The sequence below is a fragment of the Neocloeon triangulifer genome, unplaced genomic scaffold (assembly GCF_031216515.1).
Source record: "Neocloeon triangulifer isolate White Clay Creek 2 clone unplaced genomic scaffold, ASM3121651v1 ptg000014l, whole genome shotgun sequence".
NCBI classification, from domain to species: Eukaryota; Metazoa; Arthropoda; class Insecta; order Ephemeroptera; family Baetidae; genus Neocloeon; species Neocloeon triangulifer.
Genome location: NW_026775556.1, coordinates 2,923,846 through 2,947,648, shown reverse-complemented (window position 1 = coordinate 2,947,648; position 23,803 = coordinate 2,923,846). Strand labels below are relative to the sequence as shown.

Here is a 23,803-nt window from a genome sequence, read left to right as displayed (position 1 = left end):
GCAACAATTGGTCGAGAGCAACTGCCCGTGGTGTCTAACTAGCGCAGTGTTTTCTAAATATTGAGCTTTGGAATTGGATTCGATAAAGTTTCGAACCTTGGCCGCAGACTGGGTCTAGATAATAAAAGACAAACAGGACAAGAAAAGATCGGTGCTTAGCTGTTTCATAATTATTTTACACACGTTAAATTATAATAAATTATGGCTATAATTATTTTAATATTAATTTTGCTCTTCCATGATATTAAATCAAACTTTTGCTTTCTTAAATAGTACGAAAATGATATCCAAAATTACGAACTGTTAAAATTTAGCATGTATTTAACAATGTGGAACATTAGTCAGAACTTCTATTCTTCTTTTTTCCCACTGATGAATTTTCATGAAATTTTCTTTTTGAGCAGCAGAGTTTCTTGATGATTAAACAAATCAAGACCAGGGGCAAGGCAACGAGGACAGCGAGCACCGCGTACACGTCAACCAAGTGCACTTGATACCATTCAAGATCAGCAGCCGCCGAACGTAAATGGGGCGCCCCATTGTGGCGCAGGACGTACTCGGTCCAGAAAACCGCTCGTTCCAAAGGTGTCTGCTGTTGGTCCCTAACACACGTTTGCAATTTTTTTGCATTCTTTGAAAAGCTATAAATTTTACGAATTATTTTTTATTAATATCTCTTTTTCGTTTCAGAAAATTTTTACCTAGGTTCATTAAGAACTTTCTTGATCGTATTTAAAATTGTCTCTTTTGTGAGGTTTTGGTAGGACAGTTGAAGGGCATAGCCCATATTCTGCGACCTGATCACATTCAGCATTTGGTCTCCAACCATGGGAATTCCAACGAGTGGCATTCCGTAGTAAGAAGCCTCCTGAGTGCTCAGCAAACCACCGTGCGTGATGAAGAGTTTTACATTTGGGTGACCTTAATATTTATAATTATAGAATTTTAAAAATAATAATAAAACAAATTGAACTAAGAATAGCTTGCTGCGGTAGCCAGACTCCCGTTTTGACGTTTTTTGGCTGACCCGGAAGTTTTTCCACTTCCCATTTCCAAATAATCCTTTGAGGAAGTTCAGCAAAAGCTGCAACGAAAGCTTTAACCTTTTCCAAAGGCATATCTTTGGCTTGAAGAATGGAACCCATCGAGAAATAAATCGCACCTTCCTTTGCGCCGTCTAGAAAATCTTGCAAATCCTGTTCAACATATATTTATTTTTGAACTCTTTTTGAATCATATTATTATTACTTTACTTTCGGCAAAGGTTTGACGTCTTTTTTAATTTGCATTCCTCCTGCCTCAATAACCGCAGGCACGAAAGGTCTTGGATAGTTCAAGCAGAAGTGTCCGTTCAAAATGAGGAGGCTCGTGTTTTTCTGCAATTCCACCACGGAGGGTGCGTCTGGTCCGAAAAATTCTTTGATGTCTTCATCAATAATTGGAAAAATGAACCAGAATCTACTTGTTTCCAATTTTATATTATAAAAGATTATTATAAAATTAAATTAAATTTGGCCAAGACCTTAGAAAGTTGAGAAGGTGCGCAGTAAACGTGTTTATGAAACGCTGATAAAAGGTCATGTGATCTGTGTATGGCAAAAATTTATTTGGTACGTAAGACGGCGGTTCAGGATTTCCAATTCCTATTTCAAAGTGGGATGCATCACCTGACGGGGCCATCATGACCATGGGTGCGTTGTAAAGCCACGAAAAGGGGTAGGCGCAGTCATTGTAATACATTGGCACCAAAAGTAAATCAAAATTTTCACTTCTTAATGCTTCGACCTGAAACATGCGATTATTTTTTAGCTAAGCATATTATGCGCAATTTTTTTTTACCAAATTAAGGCATAAAAAGAGTAATTTTATAGACGAAACAAAACTTTTTTTAAATTATAATAAAGCGATTTATTCATTTTGTTCTATTTATTATTATTATTTTTTACTTCAAAATGTAAATAAAAATATATTCCTCTAATAATGATATATTCTCATTGATAAAAATGTAAAATAGAGAAATATGTTGAATAAAGATTTTTTTAAATATTGGTGAATTACCTCTGGTATTTTCAAAACTTTGCTGCAGACCACCATAACGTTCGCAGGTTCACCCGGTTCTCTCCACCGGAAGATTTGTGTCCAAAATCCCGACTTGCTAGCCTTTACCATGTTAATCTCGTTGAAAAGTTCCCTCACTATCTTTACGTCTATCTGCCGGTAGTTCTTCGGCGTGTTTTTCATGGGAAATGCGGTGACCACAGTGAGTTCGTGACCTCGGTTGGCCAGCTCGACATTCAGGGCGTTGAAAAAGTTGTTGTGGCTCCGCGACGAGATGCCAAAGAACCCTAAAATTTTGGCGGCGGCCACCTCCGGAGGCGGAATGGTGGCCGTAATGACCAGCAGGACTACTAAAAAATTCGTTTTTGTTGAAGAGGACATCTTTCAAAACACTGTATGATGCTAGATAGCACTTTCTCAATCACACGTGTGGTTAAATAAATATAAAGTCGTTTGCCGTTTGATAAGATTAAAAAGATTAAAGAGGACTTTGGCCGATTAAAGGATTGTAAATATATAATATATTTTTTATCAGAATTTATAATCAATAATGAAAGTAAAAACAATTTGGATTCCGTTTCATTTATCAGTTTAATTAATATTTCTGATTGAAAATTTTACATTCATGAAATTTTTGATATTATATTATAATATCAACAATTCATTGGTTTTTTGTTTTTTACTTATGTTTAATTTTCAATAATGACAAAGGATACAAATAAAACTCCAAAGAACGTAAAGGAGGAGGTTTGTTCTTTTTTTATTTCATAATATATCTCGTAAAATTATGAAATTAACAAACATTATAATATATAATTAACCTCTTTTTGCGTCAACTAAACTCTGCACCGCTCATTAAAAACACATTTTACTCACTCAAAAATTCATGCAAATCTCTGCGTGTTTACATCTTATATTCATACAACACCTTTTTTACTTGTAATCTCTCTGTATATAACGAATCTCAGTATCAATACATCATTTTTGGTTCTCCATAACAGTTTTGGGATTCTTTAATTGGTATTATTTTTAATTCATATACAGCATAAGGGTATCTCATCGTTTGACCAGCGGGAACAGCATTTTTTAACTGTTACAGCAAGTACAAGGAAGGCGAGGAGAAATCTTCTATTGAAGTTGAAGTGTGACACTTTTTTATTAAAGGCTGAGAATGAATAATATATATTGCGTTCGAAAAACCGCGACTTGCATAAAGAATCGATCGGTATAAGTAGTAGTTTTTATCACATAGGCCTCTTCAAACAAACCAAAGTAACGCTTCTTTAGAGTTTCTGAGCTGCTATTTGAAAAAGTCGAAGAAGAACATGACATATTATCGAAAAGTGGTGTGAAGTTGACGACCGCTCAACGCAATTTTGCTCTAGTTCATCTCGCTAAAATAAAAATATATATGAGACGCACAATCAACAACTCTCTGCTTATTGCACAAAATCAACCTCTTTTGAACAACGTACCAACAACTGCGAGTGTAACAACAACAATTGCTCCTAAATAACTTATTTAATAGTATTTAGTTCTTCCTCTATAAAAGTGACCGAGAATAATAAGCGCAGACATGAGAGAAGAACGACGGGTTTGTTTTCTGAAGAGAGGTTTTTTGTTTTATTTGATTGGCATTAATATATTTTATAACCCCTTTGCATATATGATAGTGTCACGTTTACAGTAATCCATCATTTTTTCTTGTCATAATTTTTTTTTGAGTATTTTATTAATTCAGCACCTGTCTATAGTAGGGTTGAGTTGAACAGAGTAATTCTTTATTGTTATTAGAAATGTTCAATTGAAATACGCTGCCTAGCTTTCGATTTTAAAATATTTTTAAATTTGGCCAGTCAAAACTTTTACAGAATTTTTAAAAGTAAAAGGTAAAAGTAAGTTGACTGTAGTTCTTAAAACACATATCTTAAGGTTAAATATTTATTGCTGTTCTTAATCAGCTTTATTAATTTGTGGAAACCGTGAATAAAAAAAGAGTGATTTGACAATAGGAAAATTTAAATGCTTCCCCATAATTTAAACAAAGTTTTTTTGTAATAAAAAAAATAATATGATAACCATTTGGGAATAACTATAGTTAATCTGAAACATTTCAAACAGACCGAATTAAAAAACTTTTAAATTGGAAAAATCCTATATTTAGAACAACTTCTTTCATTTGAACATCTCTAATCCTTATCATGAGAGGGGTTGGTAAGCGTTTTGACGAGAGAGTTCCTCTTAATAAGGGGATGAAAATGCAAAAAACGAGGCTCCATTGAATGTCAGTCAAAAATGCACTCTCACTCGCTGGCGATGGCACCGACGTCAACAGTCCGTACACGGCTCGAGTCGGTTGGCACGTCCTGAAGCCTGGCCGGGTCGGCCACCGGCATGATGATGCACATGAATGTGCGTCCGCTGGCAGAGTCCTTGGGGTAAATGGTGACAGGGGTGAAGGGTTCGCTGCTCTCCACGTAGGCGCCCAACTTTCGATATATCTCAGGGAACTGTTTTCTCAGGGACACGCCACGCTGCTTCAGTTGGCGCTGAATGTTGGCGGCGACCAGTTCGCGCCTCTGCGACGCCTCCTCCCTTGACAGTGACATCGGCGTCAGGATCAGCGTTTCAGGGTTGTCCAGGTCGCGCGTAATGGCCTCCTGCGCAGGCGCCACGTGTGGAGGTGAGGAGGGGCAGTGTAGCTGCTGGAGTTGCTGCGCGTGCGCGGTGTGGTTTCTGTGCAGACGCACCTTTGCGCACCGTGTGATGATCTGCCGCTCCCACTTGACTGCCCCGGAACTGGGCACCTCGCTTACCACGCAGGTCGCCACGTAGACGACGAGACGCGTGTCAGGGTTGTAACCCTTGCACAGACGCAGCAACTCCTTGTACTGCTCGTTGCCCATTTCCGTGGGCAGAAGGTCTGACCATCGCACGTAGCACGGGTCGCCGGGCAGCAGAGGCTCGGTGGCCGCCGAGCCGGCGGCCACGGCCGCTGCAAACCTTTCAGCCAACTCAGGGCTGGAGAAGAAGACCTTGACGCAGCCCCTGCCGTGCGCCAGGTAGCCGCGCCGGGCCAGCTTCGACAGCACTTCCAAGGAAGGTTGGTGCTCCTTGCAGGCGTTGGCCACCCTGCGGCAAAGGGCACCGATGCGGCCGTGCAGACAGGTCTTGCGGTGACCTTTTTCCCAGTGTGCGCGTCGACACTCGCGCGAGCAGTAGACCTGCGCGTTGCAGTTGTGGCACGTCTTGAAGGAGCGCCGCGCCTCGGCCAGACTGGCCGCCTTGCCGCACTTGGAGTACCGACACCGGACGACGTTGTCGCCGTCGGACGTCGGCGCGCTGCTGTCAAGCGACACCTCTCGTGGTGTCGTCAGGGTCACGGGGTCCAGTTCGAAGCTGACCCTTCGCGTCTTCTCCAGGTTGGCGGTGCCTCGGGCGGCGCCTCCGCCACGGTGGATGGCGCCGCTCGAGTGGCGCCGAATGGTGCCGCCTCCGGGGGCTGCGAATCCACCTGCCTCATTAGCTGACCCTGCAAGATTGCAATTTTAAATTAATAATTGGTTCAAATTATAATTCTGGGGGTGGAGAAAACTAATCAGAAAATAACTTCTGTAGCTGTGTGTTTTGCGACTGCAAATTTCTCTTTCTTGAAAAAAGTAAAAGCGATGGTATTTTTTTTCTGTCGTAATTTGCTCTAACTAATTTAGCGAGTGCTTCGTTATTTTTTGGCTTTTGTATTGAAAGTAGAAATAATTAGTGCAGAAACCATTGAGGTGCCGTGGCTGAGTGGGCGATGTTTGCGGTGTGCCAATTGGGTGCAAAGAAAATGGTTTGCCGTCGGTGAAAGAAATGTTTTTGACTGGCTAACAAAATGCAAAAGAGGACGATTCAAATGAACTTCCAAAAAGTTATAATATATTTATAAAAAACAATAAAAAGCTATAAGTAGGTAAATTTTCATGTATTATTTATTTATTTTATCATATTAAATTCTCAATTCTAGATAATCGTAAAAAACATTTTAAGAGGAAAAAAAATACATTTGATTCGTCACCTTTGTTTAGTTTTCTCAAACCACCATGCAGCAGTGCGTTCGTTAGCAAAATTAAGTCTCCTTGGACAAAGCCTCTAATGGATTCTCAAGAAGACTTGGTTAAAATTTCAATTTATGATCAATGATTACAACATGGAAAAGCGATATCTATGGTTTTAGTTCTCATGATTAGATGGTACAAAATGAAAAATAAAGAAGCAGTCTCATATATATTTGATGCCAATTAAAGAATTGCAGCCATAATTTTGTGTTTGTGTATTGTGTGTATAAATGACCGTTAGTCTTTTCGGCTGGTTTAGTCAACATTTCACGTATTTGCGTCTGTACGTGTGGGTTAACATGCTGTGAAGTATATAATTCTCCTCTAAATCTGTTGAGTAAGGTACTTGTTCTGTGAAATATAATTATAAATGTGGTGCGTTTAGAATGCTCTGGATCGGCCACGCATGCAGCTAGAATTCTCTCGAGGGTGATTAATATATTATTATTCACGAAAGGGTTGTTATGACAAAGACAAAAAGTCAGCGGCAAGCTGTGAACACAGAACTCTGGTTACCATATCCGAAAACGTGATATTTTTATTAAAACTTTGAAGAGAAAAAGCGATTTATGAAGTACTGAAATATAACAATGCACAAACGAAGCAGAAGTTCTACATACATTATCAAGCTCAAATACACTTATCCTAAAGCACTAATCTCAGATATAGATCAATATATATTACTTACTGTCGCTAAGTTTGGGCAAGGGTTTAAGAATACAATTGTTTTAATAGGGGTAAATCGAAACAACATGCTGGATTCCAACAATCAAGTATATAGTATGATTTTGATGGCGATGGGAAATCTCAGGGGGTATGATTTTTTTTGTAAAGAGAAAGTTCCTCCAAGATGAAAAAAAAGCAAATCGAAGCCCATTTGATTTCTGCCTGTACTGTATAAAATTTCTAAGAGACTCACAGGAATAATTTATTTTTAAGAAAATTTATTTTTCCTTCTACAGTTTACAAACACCAAACATCGAGTGAGATATTATTTTATATATATCTACAATTATTGTGCTTTTCCAAAAATTACCAAAATTTTATCACATAAAAATATTGAGCACTCGATTTAACACGTGATTTTTTTTTTCAATTTTCTTGTTGTTCTTTTATCAAAATCTCACCCCCAGTGAATGCCAGCGGCGGCGGCAGTCATGGTGGCCGAGTTGAACTTGAGCGCGGCCGGTTGGTTTCCGGACACGGCGGCTACCTGTAAGATGCGCTCCTTGTGCAGCCTCCGGTGCTCCTTGTGGCTTTCAGCTGCTGCTGTACTGTCAAATAACGGTCGGCAAGAGCTTTTAGCAAAAAGTGCGCAAAACTGAGGCGAACATCTGCCACGCAATTTAAAATTGAAAAGAAAATAGAGAGAGATGTGAAATCCTGAGAATTGCAATAGGTGCTTTAGAGAGAGATTGCTGGCGTGCGTGAGATCTACTTGATGATCAGCTAAAGGCTACTTTTTGTCTATTCTGGTCTGATATACAATTTTGAGCTAGAGAGATTTTTTTTAGTCTGTTGTCTGTCGTGTCTCTGTTTTCTCGTGTGTCACCCACAGAGGAACTAAAACTAGGAAACGAAAAAGAGCGGAATGCCGAGAAAACGTCAAAAGACGAGTTTCCTCGGCAAACCGCTCGAAGGTGAACTGGCCAAGTTGGTTTTGATCAGCGCCTGATTTTGGTCGCGTATGCAACCTGTACGACTCAGAATGCGTACCAGTTGGAGAATCAGAAAATTTTGAAAATAATTTCATTGATGTATTCATAATAAAAACAGAAATTTTATATGCATTGAATAACATGAAAGATATTATGCATAACATTCAAACGATTGTAATTACTGAATTGTATGGAAAAAAAGAATAAATTTGTATAACTATATTAAATCTTTCAGTTATTAAAAACTGCTTCACTATAAAAATTATAATTAATAATATTTCTTATGGTTTTATTGAAGTTGAACAGGGGATAATAATAGAAATTACTGCGAATTCAAATATGATAAAAATTCGAATTCTAGCCTCTTAATATTTGATGGAATTTTTAAAAATTATGCTTAGTGACCAGTTACTTATTTAATAAAAAAAATTAAATTATTTGATTTAATCATCGGAAATTAAATAAAAATTTGAAGTAAAATTTGTAAAATATTGTAAACATAAATACTTAAAAAAATTTAAATATAAAAGAAAATCCATAAAATATAATTTAAAAAAAAAAACATTTTAAATAAATTTAGGTTCTTAAATTACTAGTTTATTTTTATTACTAATAAATTACATACTTAAAATTCAATTTTCAAAATCGTAGAATTTTCTATTATAATATAAGGTAATAAATCGTATCTTTGCTAATCAAAGCCATATTTAAGCCAATTCACCTTAAGTGGAGGTTACTAAGGAAGAAGACACGGACTTACACTGATCTCCTACCTTGGTCGGCGGCGGCAGCGTCGCTCTGGTCGCGGTGTCTGCCGGCGCTGTTGAGCAGGGTCATCGAGTTGCCCGGCGAAACGACGGGCGAGGGCGAGCGCGAGGTGGTGGGCAGGCCGAGCAGCGAGTCGAGCACGTCCTCGATGGTGGCCGAGGGCGGGCTGGCGCGCGAGTTGCCGAAGTTTTCCAGCAGCTCCTTCAGCTCGTCCTGCAGCTTGGGCTTGCCCGGCGGCCCCAGCAGCGGCTCCAGCTCGACGTCGGACACGTCGGACGCGTTGTCCTCGCACCCCGTCGGCTCGATGTTGAAGTTGATGTTGATGTACTGCTGGTACTTGCTCTTGCTGCACGGGGCCGCCGGAAGGTGCGTCACCTCGGAAGGGGTGCTGATGACCACTTTCGCCTCGTCCTCCTCGTCTGCAAATTGCGCAATTTTTAATAAAAAGCACGGCCTAAGCTGCTTTTTATTGCTCTGCTCTTTAATATTACGGAGGACGGATTTTTTTATTTCATAACTCCTATACACAAGCAGAACAGACATGACACTATAAGGCGCTTTAATACTTTAATGGCTGCGCCGTAAAAAGACAGGATTGCTAAAATGGGATCTGCGAAATAAAAATCTGCCTGAGAAAATTAAGTTTGATAAAATAAAAAATTTAATAGCGGAGAGGTGTTGTGGAGAATTAACATTTTGAAAGTAGATTATAGTGATTCTCTTTTTAATATTTTAACATGTGACTTTTAATAGGGATAACAAAATAAATAAAAGTTATCCAAAATTTAATGACAATAATTTAACAATGATGTCTGTTGTATTGCGTGCTGCATTTCAGCCACTAAAAGCAAGTTTAATGGAGAAAATTTGAAATTATTCCTATCAAAAAGAATTGCCGAAGACAAAGAATCACTCCTTGAAATCTCATCAGTTGGAATTTTTATTTTAATTAATTAAGAAGGTTTGTGTGAGGCAAAGTTAAAGTAGTCGTGTTAAATCTTTGAAAAATCAAAAGGTGGCGCAAATTTTGGCAAATTAATTTCCAATTCTAATTTTCCAATATGTGTGCTGAAATTTTTGCCACTGGGTTTCATCTCGGTTAGTCTGCAAACTGTCTCATGCTTTGAGGCCTGTTGTTAGTCGACCGGCCTGTTCAAGTTGCAATATCGACTTACCGCGGTTTGCTGAATTTTGTATTTGTGAGAGATTAAAAAAACAGGTTGCGCCATGTCGCTATAAACAACAACAAAATCACTGCATCACTTTACAGTTTAAATTCCAGAAAATCATTAAAATTTTTTTATTATTTGTGAAGTTCTTGCATTTTTGGTGGAGATGGGAATATTGTGAGGCTGCTCAAAAATAAAAATCTGAATATACTAACAGAAAAGGTCATGCAAAATAAGGTCAAACGAAACGCAAAAGGGTTAAATGAAAATAATCATTGTTTTTATTTTTGCATATTTACACATTTGACAGAGGATAAAAATTAATGCGATAAAACAAGCACTCTTTTACAAGTACAGTAATATCTCAGGGGTTAATTATAAAGTTTGATGATAATATGCACAGAGGTCATTGTAGAAATAAACTAAATAAAACACATATTATGCATAGACGGTTCAACGAAACATTACAATAATGTACATGCCAACAGAATATAACACAGTAGTTTTTTCTCTAACAATAAAAGTTCATTTCATTCAGGGACAAATCATAAAACTGCGATTAAATTCTCTCTACATTACAGACACCGGTTACAGAAATAAATCGGACAAGACACAATCATGCTTTCAACTTAAAAAGGTGGTTACACATCAAATAAAATAAATCAAACTCAAGGGTGTGTTTGTAGGTTTGGATAAACTCATAAACAGAATGCAACAATGGAAGACGTTGGATTTATGCCTCGTTTTCCAAGCACTCTCAATAATTATCTGTATTGCAAGATAAAAATGAAGATGCCTAACAAAAGCAGCGCTAAATTAAACAAAATCTAAGCCTAGGCTGGTTGGCCGAATATGGGTTCAGACTAGTCGGGGTTCGACCAACCGCTTTTAAGCTAGCTAATCTAGGGACACTCGGATCCAGATTCGAAACTGTCCAAGAAATCTTTGCAAATTGTGACTGATTATGTAAAAAAACAGGCACACTTTGCAAAGTTCCAAAAGCAGCAAATCGTCCGGACCTGAGTTGACCTGCGTCAGAATTTGGAAAGTTCAAGCCAGGACGGGGTCTTTGTGTGTGTCTATTGTGCGAGCAGGGCGGCCACTGCACCAGGGTAATCATGTGCCTTGATGCAGCAGCTCAACACCCCGAGTCGCACCCTACTCCTATCTCTCCTCACAATGCCTAGAATGCAAAATAAGAATTTAATAAGGTTGGAAATTAAAAACATAAAAATTAAACCAAAGCACTCGCTCTCACAAAGGAAGAAGAATTCCTTCAGTTCTTTGTGAATCAATTATTGTCACATTAGCACAAGCAGTAAATTAATCAAGGGCGGAGCCTATGAGGATCTCTATAAAAAAAATAGGCTCGGAAGGATTTAATTTGGAACAATAGAAGTTTTGTGCAAATTTCAGATTTGCAATATGCATCTAACTTAGAATGATTAATATTCACAAAATATACACAGCACGTCTGCAAAAATTTGGATTGAACAAAGTTAAAAGTATTTCTAATGTTCAAATTATGATCAACTGGCAAGGTGGATTGATTTTTTTTAAAAAAGGAAAAAGACTTTGAAATTACTATATTCAAATATGAAACACTTAAAATATAAAAGCACCACTAAAGCAAAACGGGCAAAACTTAGTTTCCTGTTACTTTAAAAATATTTAAGGTAATAAGGAGTACTAAAGGTGGCAGCCATTCATTTATGTTAACATGAAATTTGATGAAAATGTTATCAAAATACAATTATTCCAATATAATTTAAAATTAATTAAAAAAATCTTTTAAATTTATCTTCAATTTACAGAACAAGGGTTCAAAAATTTGCAATTACTTTTAACTTCTTTTAAAGGTCTACCACCTTTAAAATATCACATTTTTGACATTGTTTCGAATGAACAACAATTTGGAATTTCAAACCACTTTGCCAGAAGATACAAAAATTGTGTGTGATTTTGAGTGTCAGTCGTTGGCGGGCGTTGGTGTGTGGTTTTTTTACGTCTCACGCGAGCAAATACTCACCATTGCTGAGCCTGCCGTTGGCATGGTTGATGATGACGCCGCCGGTCTGCATACGCTCAGGTTGCGAGGCGGCGCAGCTCGGGTTGTCGTCGGGCATGCTGGGCGTCTCGGGCTGGTCGATGGGTCTGCTGCCGACGAACGACGACTCGACCCAGAGCCGCGTTTTGCTGCCGCGCGGTGACGGCGACCTGCCGGGCCGCGCCGGCGAAAGGTTCTTCTCGTTGACATAGTGCACGATGGCGCTGGTCACCTCTTTGATGGAAGACCTGACCTCGGCGTTGTTGTTCGGAGACACGCCCCCGGGGGGCATCACGCTCAGCGCCGGGGGCGGCAGCGGGGGCTTGCTTGTTGACGTCGTCGCCGCCAACCGTTCGGCCGGCGTCCGGTAGTGCGTAGGCGTGTTGGCCAGCAACTTTTCCTGCAAAATTGCAAAATGTCAGTAAACGCGATTTTTAGCACAAATCATAGCAAAATGAGATAAGAAAATTTAATTTTTTTACAAAAAAAATTCTCTTATCAATAAAGTGATAGTGTGTTAAGATACCATTACATTAGAAGAAGAAATGTTGTAAATCATTAACAGCTCTTTTTTACTATTTAAATTTTCTTTTGATTATGCTTTAATATTATGAATGGTATTCCCTTCTTTTGTGAGACATGGTGGCATTTAATCAAATTGAAAGTTGATATTGAATTATGAAAACACATTTAGTTGCTTAGATCAAAGGCACAGTTAAGAAGAACTATAATTTATATTTACCAATTAGGTATGTTTCAAATATGAAACAATATTAATTCAGATTTTATTTTTATTATAATTACTAGCCACAAAATTTCATTTTTAAAATCTCAACTATCTTAAAAATTAAATTTGTATTAAAAAATTAATTAAAAATATTTAAATTTAATAAAATATTGTTAAAATTAAGTAAAAAAAATTATAAATATCAGTTAAACCGAATTATATTAAATAATTATTTTTGTTATTTATTTACTGTAGTTCTCTTCTGTCAGACGCTTTTTGTGTTAAGATACAAATTAAAGGAAAAAATTATTGTAAAACAATTATCAACATTTTTCTACAATTCAGATTAACTTTTGAATAATATACGTTGTAGTTTTATTTATGTGTTCCCTCCCTTCAGGAGACATAGTGGCTTTTTAAAAACCGAAAACACAGAAAAAGAACAAATTCAAAATTATTTTCCTCTGTTGAATCAAAACTAATTTAATTGAATAGGTCCTTCAATTAAAAATACTATAATATTGTGCAATGTTTGTATCTTATAAAATAATCGTAAGCTTGAAAATATTAATGACGTAAAATGAACATTAAATTTAATTAGTTCATTTATAATATTTTTAACAATACCTGTGAGCGCCAGCCGAGGTAAGGCTGTCTGTAGTGGAAGCTGGACCTGGTGGATCCGGAGGGCGAGGTGCTGGCCGAGTTGAGCCTGGAGGTGCTCCACCGCGAGAAGGGTGCGTAGTTGAAGGAGAGGCGCTCCTGGGGGCTGGGGGAGACGACGGGGCTGGGGCTGGAGGCGGAGGGCGTTTGGTGCCGGGTGCGCAGGTGGGGGCTCTGCTGCAGCGACGACAGCGACGTCGTCTTCGAGTTGAGGCCGGGCCATTTAGAGTTGTTGCTGGTGCCGGCCGAGCACCGGCGGTTCAGCAGGAACGAGCCCGTCGGCGCCGCCGGACTGTTTTTGTACCACTCGGGCACGTCCAGCCGCTGCAGCGACCGCTGCACCCGCAGCTCGTGCTCGGACAACTTGCGCTCGCTCACCTTGCGCAGTTCATTTTCAGGCGGCTGAAACATAATTTTAATCAAACGTTAGTGAAAAATTGAACGTTGATAATAGTTCATATTGAATAACTATGACACATTTCGCTGGGAAACTCTGCATCAGGGAGGAGAGAATAACATCTTATATTAATTAATATGATATACCTTCATATTTAAAACATTATATTAATTCAAAGTTCATTTTTAACATGGATGTTAAGCACATATTTTAAATCTCAATAATTTTCAATAATTTATATTGACAAATTAAACATAAAAACTTTAATTTGAATAATAATTGGTAAAAGAATAATGAATAAAATTTAAATCAATTTATATTATATATGAGAAAATAATTATAAATATATAATTTTAAATGTTTGTTACTGTTTTGTTGCATTAGGGTTTTAATAGAATATTATTTTTGCAATAAAATTTAAGAGCTTATTTACATTACTATTTTACAAATTTGTTATTATTCATAGCATTTAATTAACGATTTCTATTTTTTTTTTTATTAAAACATTTCAAATCAACTTTTACTTTATGCCTTCTAGCAAAAAGAAAACTGTGAACTAATCACGTTTGAATATGTGAACATGTTTGGTTCAATGCATATCAAATCGAGGGCCCCAATCATAATCATATATAATTATCCAATCCTTTGGAGGGCCTCTCGCGTAAACGCGCCGATTATTGACTCTAATGAGGAAAGCAATCGCCCTCTGTGCACGACTTATTCGCGCGCGGGCTAAACGAACGACCTCCAAAGTTGGCGCTTATTTGTCTTCGAAATGTTATCTCGCTCCACACACGCTTTAATTTCCCTTATCAGCTTATCGTCGAAGCATGTTTGCGCGCCGCATTCTTGGTGCCCAGCGAATTCGCTTCTCTTATTTGCTTTCGTCCGTGTTTATATAATTAATTTTCTCGGAATGAGGGGGACTTCGCGCCTCTCCGCGTGTTAATCAGATGAGATGGACGCGCCATAAGTCAGAGGCTGAGTGATGCCAAAAAGGCTTCAGTGCGAAGGGAATGCGGGTAAAAAGCCGAGACGGCAATTCCAGCGCCGTGATTTTCTAAAATTAGCCCTCGGCCGTTTTGAGCGCACATGATCATCTCTCTCGCACCAACACCGATCCAGAATATAAAAAGTAAAAAAAACCAAGCATGCACTCCGTCCTATGGAATTTCAAGCTCGTGTGTCATCGGAACTGGAATATATGTATAGCTGGAGAGTTGAATATTCCAGGAATTATTGCTAATATAATTTTTGGAGCCAAACAATTAGCGGAAGACTTAATTGTGTCATTAAAAAATTGAACGTTTCTTGGAAGCAAATTCCATGCCAACTAAAAATTAAATTCTTATAGAGGACAATCAAAAATGTAATCGTAAATTCTTGAATTTAAATTGTAACTTTACTTCATTAATTAATTTCAATTTTAATCTGACAAAGAAAGTTATTTTAATTAAAATCCTGACTTAATTTGAAATGAAATTGATAAAAAAATAAATGAAAAATCCAAAAAATTTATTAATTTACCTTCACTGAAATAACAGTTACTGTTTCCTCAAATATAAAATTTACTTCTCATTCAATTAATTAATAAAAGATCAAAAGATGTTAATCATTTAATACTTAAAATCAAAGAAGAAAAAGAAGAAATTTAAATTTAAGATCATGTAGATAAAATTTAATATGGTCAATGATTTTTTTTTTAATTTCAATAACTTAAAGACTTGCAATGGAAAAATTTGCAATCAAAAACCACTTTCCATCGAAAACCACTTTGAAATTTATCAATTAAACTAATTAAATCAATCAAAACTCACTTTCCATTTTCGTTAATCTGCGACTCAAATAATTTAAATAAATGAGATACATATTTCCAGAACACGGCGGCCCTTAGTCTCGGCCTTGCGGCAAAATGACCCCGACACTGAAGATGAACCGGCCGATAAATAAAGCTTTACGACCTCCACGGCCGCTTCAAAGCTTGGCCTTTTTACATTGCCCGCGTACGTTTCCCTTTTATTCTCTCTCTCTCTTTTAGCCGCTGGTCCAGCACTTGACGGAGATGTGCGCTCCCCCTCGGCTGCACCCTCCACGGAATAAACAGACTCATATCAGACGAGGAGTAAAAATAGGGAGGAATTTCTGTGGGTAAAAGACCTGCAGCCCACCCTCAGATATTTTGTTGCGCTCTCTGACTAACCGAGGCGACGATTCCGAGAACGAAACTAATGGAGCAGTGACAAAAGTTGAGAAAATTCCGACTTGTTGTTTTTATTTCTCGGTTGTTGTTTGACAGGCCAGGCTTAAGATTTTTCAACTGTGAAAACGTTTATCTCAAGAGTGTGATGTCAATTTTTGTAGAACAATTTGCTTAATCAGATAAAAATAAAATTCTTTTTTTAAACCGAATAAAAAGAAACATCAAAGAGCAACTTTGAAATCAAATTTGAAACCTGAAATAGGCATAAAAAATTACATGAATTGAAAGAAGTCTGTCTATTTTCGTTCAACTCGGCTCAATTTCCTCACACGGAATGACCGAGAGGGTATTTTTCGGGGGGACCCGAAGTGACGTAATGCATGTTTTGATCGGAAAACAACACATCAGGAATATCGATCCGATCTATAAGCAGCAGTCTCGGCATCGGTAAGGTTTCACGTGGCCGCTAATAAAGCGCTAAAATCGATTTCCACAGCCTTTTCAAAAAGTCACCACGTGTTTCGAAACAAAAAACTGAATACAATCTCCAATATGAAAAAAAAACTGAATCGCATGAACTCGAGCATCAATCTCAATTAAAACTTTCCTACCCCAGGGAGAGAGAAAAAAGCGAAATTGCCACTTTTTTCCATCTCCTTTTTTCCGCACAAATTATTAAAATCGTTTTCGCCAAAATTACTCACAAGGGTGACGAAGTGGAGGCCAGTCTCACTACCGATCCGGCGTTCCCTCATAGTGTGGTAATAAAAAATCCAGCAAGTTTCAATGTCGTGCACAAGTGACCCACTAGCTAGCAAGGCTCTCGGTGAACTGGTCTTGCTCTCGCACAAGCTGCTATGATAAGACTGGCCTCTTTCTTTCTTTGTGCCTGCCTGCGAGGCTGAGCAGCACCTTCGGAGAGGGGAGGGGGCGGCCAGGTGGCGCAGCCCCTAATGGACTTTGCCTTCTCGGCGCCTCGTCTCGTCGCCCGCCGATAATTGCGTGAGTCGCGCTCATGCTAATGAAATTGATTTTCCTCTCGACCCCCGTCGAGCTGCGAAATAATGTCGGTCGGACGGTCGGGCTGATAAGCCGTTTTCGTCGCCAAACATTACACGCACGTAAAACACACATCGTGCGTAATCATTGGAACGTTTTTGTTTTGCTGGGAAATTTGACTTCAAAGTAGTGTGACCTCTTGTGTAAAAACATTGCCGAATTTCTCTTTTTTAATGAACAAACCGTGTTTCGATTTTTGTTTTTAAACACAAAGAAAAGCAAGCTACTGATATCATTGTTATATTAAAATTAGCATTTAGCTTTCTAAAGAATTGGTATGAATTACGCAGAAGTGTTTCTTTAGTCAAATAAATGTGCTACATGGAAATTGAGAGTAAATTAATCTTCAAATTATTGTTATTCCTTTAGATCAATGAATTGTAATTAGTAATGTAAGATTTATTATATAGCACGTCATTCAGAAGTTGCTGACGTTATCATAGAGACAGTTTATATAAAATTAAGATTTAAATAATATATTAATTTATAATATTTGAAATTTGCAATTTAAGTATTTATTTCTGCTTTTTGTATACAGCATTTAGCTATTATTGTACATATAGGTCAAAAAATAAAAATATTTACAATAATTAAGATATTAACAAATAATAAAAAAAAATTAATCATATTTTGGGAAGTAAAATATAATATAAATAAATTTATTTTTTAACAATTTGCATTATAAATATTTTTTGATCTACACTATTTTACTATTTAGAAAAATTAACATTTTTGTCGTTAAAATATTCGCATATTAAGAAATAATATCTGTTGACCTTTTATATTAGTTTAATGAAAAAATTAACATTATATTTCCCTTATTTTCTCTAGCATTTCACTTCCCCAAGTTTCGTCACCTTATACGAAGACGGCAATCTAGAAATAAAGTGGGATTGGATGGCATCGCAATTAACCTTGGCTCTCACTCGCACTTATGCGTCAAATTAACTCTGGTATAATAAAAGACACACGAATTCTTCCAGAACTAGTGCTCGATTATGCACGCCTTAATGATGGTGATTCACGTCATTAAGCGAATCTCGTTTAATCACCGTTCAGGACATCCGCTCGAAAATTGCCGCGCCGTGCACAATGGGCGCCCTTGTGTCGCCGCCCGTCCGTCTGTCGGTCGTTCGGAAATTATTTTCAAGATGGCCTTTCGGTCAGACGAATTCTCAATTGAATGGGGAGCGCTTTATAATGTTTTTTGATCGTCCACGCAGAGTTAAGTTTCGTCTTGCCGAGAGGGAGAATTTGAGAATGCTAATTGAAACTGGATATTGCATCTTGCCGAGATTCCGTGCGCAAAAGTATATATAAAGTGTCTGCAGCCGAGTTAAAAGTTATTTCGCGTGCGGCCGCGATCAAAAACTGTTTCATGTGCAGAGCATATTTCTCGAATGATTTATATTCAAATCAGATGTCTCGCAAGGAAATTGGGTCGGCGAGGTCATAAATTTCCTCTGCAATCGGCACCAAACGGAAAAAGGGTGGAGACAGAAAAGTTGAAAATTGCAGAGAAATGCTATATTTTTCACGAGTCTTTATAGGGAGTTGAACTATTGTTTACTTTATACTCAAAATTTATAAACCTTCTTAATTGATTATAGGTTATAAAGTGCATTATCATGTAAATTAAGAAATATAGCATGTTTCAATACATGAATGAAATTTTCCAATGGTCAAAATCAGTCAAAATTGTTTTTTTTTTTTATTAAATAAATGCTGCATTATTAATTAAATAACAAATATTTAATAATTTTTTTCTAAATCTATTATCAATCACAATCAGTCACATTTGTCAAAGCTCAATTTTCAATTTTAAGAAAAGTTATTTTTATAATTCAGGAAATCTCCAATGGATAAGGAGTAGATTGGGGGATATTCACATGCTAACTTTCTTATGGGATTTGCTGGTGCTAACTTAGCATGTGAATATCCCTCAATATTTTCAGCTGACAATAAGCTCTTATTATAAAAAGTTAGAACAAAAGATACATGTACTGCAGATGATATGAACTTAAATTTTTTTCAATAAATCAGTCAAAATGAAACAAATTTTATACTTTCTTCTTAGAAAACATGAAACATAATTTTAATTAACTATCGATAGTAAAAATAATTTGTCAGTCTTGTTGCCAAAAAGATAAAATTTTCTGTAGGTAGTTTTAAAATTTAATTTAATTAAAAGAAAATCCAAAGTCTATAATATGAAACAAGAATATTTTCCGAATCTGTTCGGCGTGCACAAGCAGATTAGCATAGAGCAACACAAAGAAGCCGCAAGGAAATTTATAGCCGCCGCAGTGGCCGAAGAAGTTTGCTTACAGATTCTTCAGCACGCGGCCGACAATAAAAGAGAAGGTTAACTCTCGGCGTTACTACAACCAAACAGGTCGTAAAGCAGGTGCTGAGAGAGAATGTCACATCACCCTTTTACGGTGCACGTACGGTGCGTTAATTAAACGAGCAGAGATATGGATGTGTCGCGCTCGCCTCTGATTTGCAATGCCCAAGTATGAATTAATCCCTCGAGGTCACGCTAATATGATGTATTTCTCTCCACTTTTAATTAAAAGCTTCAAAAAGCACTAATTGCATTTGAACAATGCAGCGATTCATTGTTCTTTGCACGGTAGCAAAGTGTTCCAGTTGATGTAGGTCACACGGAGGGTCAAAAAGAGTGTTGTGCTGGCTCTCATCGCGCCCGCCGAAAATCAATACCTCGAGCGCCTCATAACAGTGCACTTAACTCTCTCGTCCGCCACAGAGACGTGTGCATGAGAGCAATTAAAAACGCGCACATACAACAATAACATCTCCTGTAATTAACACTCGAGTATGAGTTTTAACATAATTGTGTTCCCACATATTTATTAAATTTGTTCGAAAACCTGGAATAATAAGGATTATAATGGCATTTTGACTTGACACATATATGGGATTTGGGTTAAAAAAAAATCAAAATAAGCGGTATTTTGAAATTGATGTTTTTACAAACATTATTCTTCTGTGTTCTATTAAATAAACGTCTTCTAATCAATTATTGCATATAAAAAATTTTAGAGTTGCAGACGTTGTAGAAGTAAAAAATTAATTTATAGCTGATTCTAAAAATTGATTATGTTTGAATCATTGCTCAATTTTGAGGAAAAATCTATGCATAAGAATACAATTTTTCCCTCTTGAGATAAATTAGAGCTATCTACAATAAAACAGAAATTTTCATTTACAAGAGCAAGTAAATTCTATAAATTAATTGCCGATCTATCACTCACGGGTTATCATTTTTAATTATATCTAAAAAAAAAAACTTAAAAATCTTCTAATTCACAAAAACTTATGTCTCGTCTCTACTTTTGAATGTTTTCTTTCTGTATTTGGAACTTTATAGTATCATTTTTGTAAACAAAAAATATTAAACCGGCATGTCTTAAAAATTGGTTAAAGGTCATATTTTGATTGTGTCCTCCTAACACATAAGTGGGTGGCTTGGCGACCCCCATCTTTATCACAATCAAACAATGTACGTGATTCATTTAATACTTCTTCGTTTTAACCGGGGCAAAGAGACAGACAAACGACCTATTAACCCTTTGTCAAGTGAGCCCATAATTTTCAGAGCTCTTTAATCAGATTTGTCCGCAACAATAATTCATTTTCTCCGAGTTTCGTGGGCAGGACAACAAACGATGGAATTTTTACACCCCGAGGAGATAAATTGGGCAACCGAGAAAAGCATTTGGCCTCTGTGACAACATCATGCACGAAGCTGAAATATTCACCGCGATGGTGGAAAATCAATATCAGGCCGAGCTCGTCGGCCGAGCTAAACTCGTCTCCATTAGTGCACCCTAGAGGAGGGACGCGACCAGTCGAAGGGTGGAATTTACTCACGACCACGGTGATGACGATTTTGGCCGCCTCGTCCAGCAAGAGGCGGTGCTGTTGGTTCCGGGACGAGACCATCTCGCAACAGGCCTCCGCCGGCAGGGGGCGTCTGCCTAGGCAACCGGGCGAACGCGCCGCCGGGGGCGCTCCAGACACCACTGCAATTTTTCCGGCGTTTCCATCGACGGACACGTCGTGCATGGACGCCCGCTTTGCCACTGTGCACCACCGCGGATGTGCACGACCCACCGACAGGGCCAGGCATTTCTCTCCCAGCAGACCTACTCACTTCTGCGCTTGTTCTCCGAACGAGAGGGTGGTCGGGGGAGTGCGAGAGATCCGCGCGGACAAACCGAGTCGACAGGCTTAGCCGCTTCATTTGCAGGGTTTCGTCTGATTTTTGCTTTTTATGAAGAAAAATCCAATATAGAGGCAGTTTGCATCATTTTTGCAGGAAATATGTTTTTGATTTATTTTCCTATTAAGATTCAAATTGCAACAGTTTAAGATAATAATTGGATTTCACTCTAGGAGACGTTAAGGAAACTGCAGATGTGGGCTTATCCTCGTAGAAAATTTGCAAATGAAAATCAATAAAAAAACGACTATAAAAGTTCTTGTATAGTTGTTGTTATCGTGGAAGCTTTTGGTGCTTGAGGAATTTATTTTCTGATGATGCAGAAACAATAAAGTTGCTCACATTCACGGAAGAAGCTGCGGATTTTATTTCATCAAAAGAAGCTATTTTATTTGTACGGAAAAAAATGTTGTTCACGTTCCCTCATGCTATGTTTATCTTACATATTGTTAATTAATATATTGTAAGAAACCTTGTCCTTGTATGACTCTTTGTTTATATTACAAATAATTTCAATCGCTTTTTATGCAAGTATAAAGAATAAGAAAAAATATAGGTTTGTATAATTTTACATTTACTTTAATGGGAAACAGGGCGAGAGTTATATTGCTATAACACGTGTAATGAAAGGAACGAATTGTAGGAATATATTGATTTAAAAACATAGGAATATTTCCATAATTACTGTTATGTCGTGGGTGATTAAATGAAAGTTAGTTCAGTTAAATAAAAAAAATTAGATTTATTGGAATAAATTGTAATTAAAAAAAAAATAAAGTTTAAATTATTATTTATATTGGATAATAATTTTTAATTAAATAGAGGTAAAAAATTTTAAAACACTTTTGTAATTTGATTTTAATCTTTTAGCCCACACATTCTAAATATCTTAAAATAAATGGAGTTTTTTTTCAATTTGTTTCACTGCCCTTTATCACCATAAACGATTTTTAAGAATGGTGCGCCCCGTTGCATGCACTGCTCCTCTCGCACATACACTTTGCCTGGCTCTCGTGTTTTAGACACGAGTGTGAGTGCAGATTAGGAAGAGCCTTTTTTAATCTGCCCTATGCCGGCACGAGAGACAGTGCTGGGAACGGAAAGTTTTTTTATTTCACTCGAATAACGACTCATTTAATTTTCACATGCGCATCTCGTGCATTTCACTCTTTATGCTTAAACGCCATGGGAAAAGGAGTTGCGGCTGCTTTTCTATACAAAGCGTTTTAATAGATGCACCTTTGGTTGTGCAATATTCACCACCGTGTGAGTTAATGGTGCGGATAAACAAACGTAATGCATACAGAAATCATGGCGCGTGTGAAAATTTAGAAATTATTTCAAGTGCCTAGTAATTGTTTTACTAATTAAACAAAAAAATCTTGTTCTACTTTCCAAGAAAGCTGCAAGGCGCACGAATTCAATTTTCAGTCGATTAACCGCAAAACTAAATTACTTACATTAATGCACTCTGTTTTCTGTTTACATAAACACAAAATACCAGTTAATTCTTGATATTTTGCTCTCCTTTGCACTGGTAATTTACGTCAAATAATCACATTTTCACGTTTTTTCAGTCATATATCATAATGCTTGGATTAGAAAACTAGTAAAAATGTCTCTGGAATGGGATTTTTTTTTTAAATTTTCTATATGGTGAAAATTTAAAATTGTAAGAAATTTCCTTTTCATATTTTTACCTTTTTAATAATTTTTAATGATAGCGAAAAAAAATTTAAAATTTACTACTATTTTTTTTTAAAGCAAGTTTTCATAGATATTGAAGTTTGATCCACCCTTTTAAATATTTAAACCCCTTGCGTGCAGTCGCATATCCGGCAGAAATCTCAAATTGGGGCAGTCTTGAAATTTTTAAAGTGTATCTTATTCCCCGTCTGGCCTGCCTTTGTCTCTTTCATGTCTGCCTCTGTTTTGTCTTCAGCAAAAATCTCGAGTTATTTCCATTTAGCCCCCAGATTAGCTTTTAGCTGCAAGCATTAAAAAAGACAGAAACAAAATAAAATCGCGGTTACAATAACAGGCAGAGGGCGCAGATTCCCTGTGGCGAATCGTTGGAATGCTGCCTCGCGCGTTGATAAAAATTAAGTTGGGCGGAATGGACGCTCAGACACGGTCGCGCTTTAACTTAACTTTGGGCACCAATCCAACGGCCTGACAGTAAAAAAATTGACCGCCACCACCGTTTTCTGCTGTGGGGCCAAGAAAGGAACAAAAAAATTAGATTTTTCCAAACTTCTCCCCACTGATTTGGGCTTTTTTAAATTTTTTTGTTCCGATGAATACATATATTTTGTCCCTAAAAAAAGATGCGCCTTGATAATTTGTGTATTAACTGACTGAGAATTGGAAAAACTTTACTTATTGAGTTTTTGGCCTATTGGAAATTTGATTCAACGTGATTGTGAACAAGAATTGGGTAAAATTGCGCGCGGCCAGACATATACCAAAGTTATCAATGTATTGGAGAAAGTTCTGTCAAGATACGTCTGCAATTCAGATTTTATCGGGGCAAACTTATTCGCGTGTCAATAGGAGTTGATTCTTACATACAAGATTGTTCTGTATTTTCTTTTTCAAGTAAAAGTGCAATTTTTGTTTCAAAGTGAACTGTCCCATCAATCCATTGGGTCTGTAACAATTTATTTGACAAAAAATTTTTTTTATTATAAAAATTACAATTTCTTTTTGAA

The 23,803-nt window shown here is 37.2% G+C and overlaps 2 protein-coding genes across 4 annotated transcripts in view; both read right to left on the bottom strand.

Moving 5' to 3' along the window:
* Positions 1 to 186: 186 nt before the first annotated feature.
* Positions 187 to 2,474, bottom strand: LOC132199710 (UDP-glucosyltransferase 2-like). The gene is made up of 6 exons (XM_059624646.1): positions 2,059 to 2,474; positions 1,523 to 1,785; positions 1,254 to 1,458; positions 974 to 1,196; positions 702 to 921; positions 187 to 641 (listed from the first exon to the last, which is right to left on the bottom strand). Exons 1-6 carry the CDS (start codon positions 2,437 to 2,439, stop codon positions 338 to 340), a joined length of 1,596 nt encoding a protein of 531 aa, XP_059480629.1. The 5' UTR covers positions 2,440 to 2,474; the 3' UTR covers positions 187 to 337.
* A 320-nt stretch (positions 2,475 to 2,794) lies between these two features.
* Positions 2,795 to 23,803, bottom strand: part of LOC132199301 (uncharacterized) — a 50,394-nt gene continuing 29,385 nt past the window's right edge. Inside the window, exons 5-9 of one of the 3 annotated variants that reach the window (XM_059623907.1) lie at positions 13,152 to 13,589; positions 11,780 to 12,197; positions 8,574 to 9,000; positions 7,283 to 7,429; positions 5,448 to 5,590 (exon numbers count right to left, since the gene is read on the bottom strand). In XM_059623907.1, the coding sequence (XP_059479890.1) occupies positions 5,581 to 5,590; positions 7,283 to 7,429; positions 8,574 to 9,000; positions 11,780 to 12,197; positions 13,152 to 13,589 (1,440 nt within the window). In that variant the 3' untranslated portion in view covers positions 5,448 to 5,580. Of the gene's footprint in view, positions 5,591 to 7,282; positions 7,430 to 8,573; positions 9,001 to 11,779; positions 12,198 to 13,151; positions 13,590 to 23,803 lie in introns of all 3 variants that reach the window. The other 2 variants (XM_059623908.1, XM_059623906.1) reach the window with 2 other exon arrangements.

Excerpts from the sequence above, each read along its gene's own strand:
- LOC132199710 (XM_059624646.1), bottom strand. The coding sequence starts at position 2,439 with ATGTCCTCTTCAACAAAAACGAATTTTTTAGTAGTCCTGCTGGTCATT. Across the intron at positions 1,459-1,522 it reads CACCTTCTCAACTTTCTAAG|ATTCTGGTTCATTTTTCCAA; the intron begins GTCTTGGCCAAA and ends GGAAACAAGTAG. Across the intron at positions 642-701 it reads AAAGTTCTTAATGAACCTAG|CTTTTCAAAGAATGCAAAAA; the intron begins GTAAAAATTTTC and ends TAAAATTTATAG.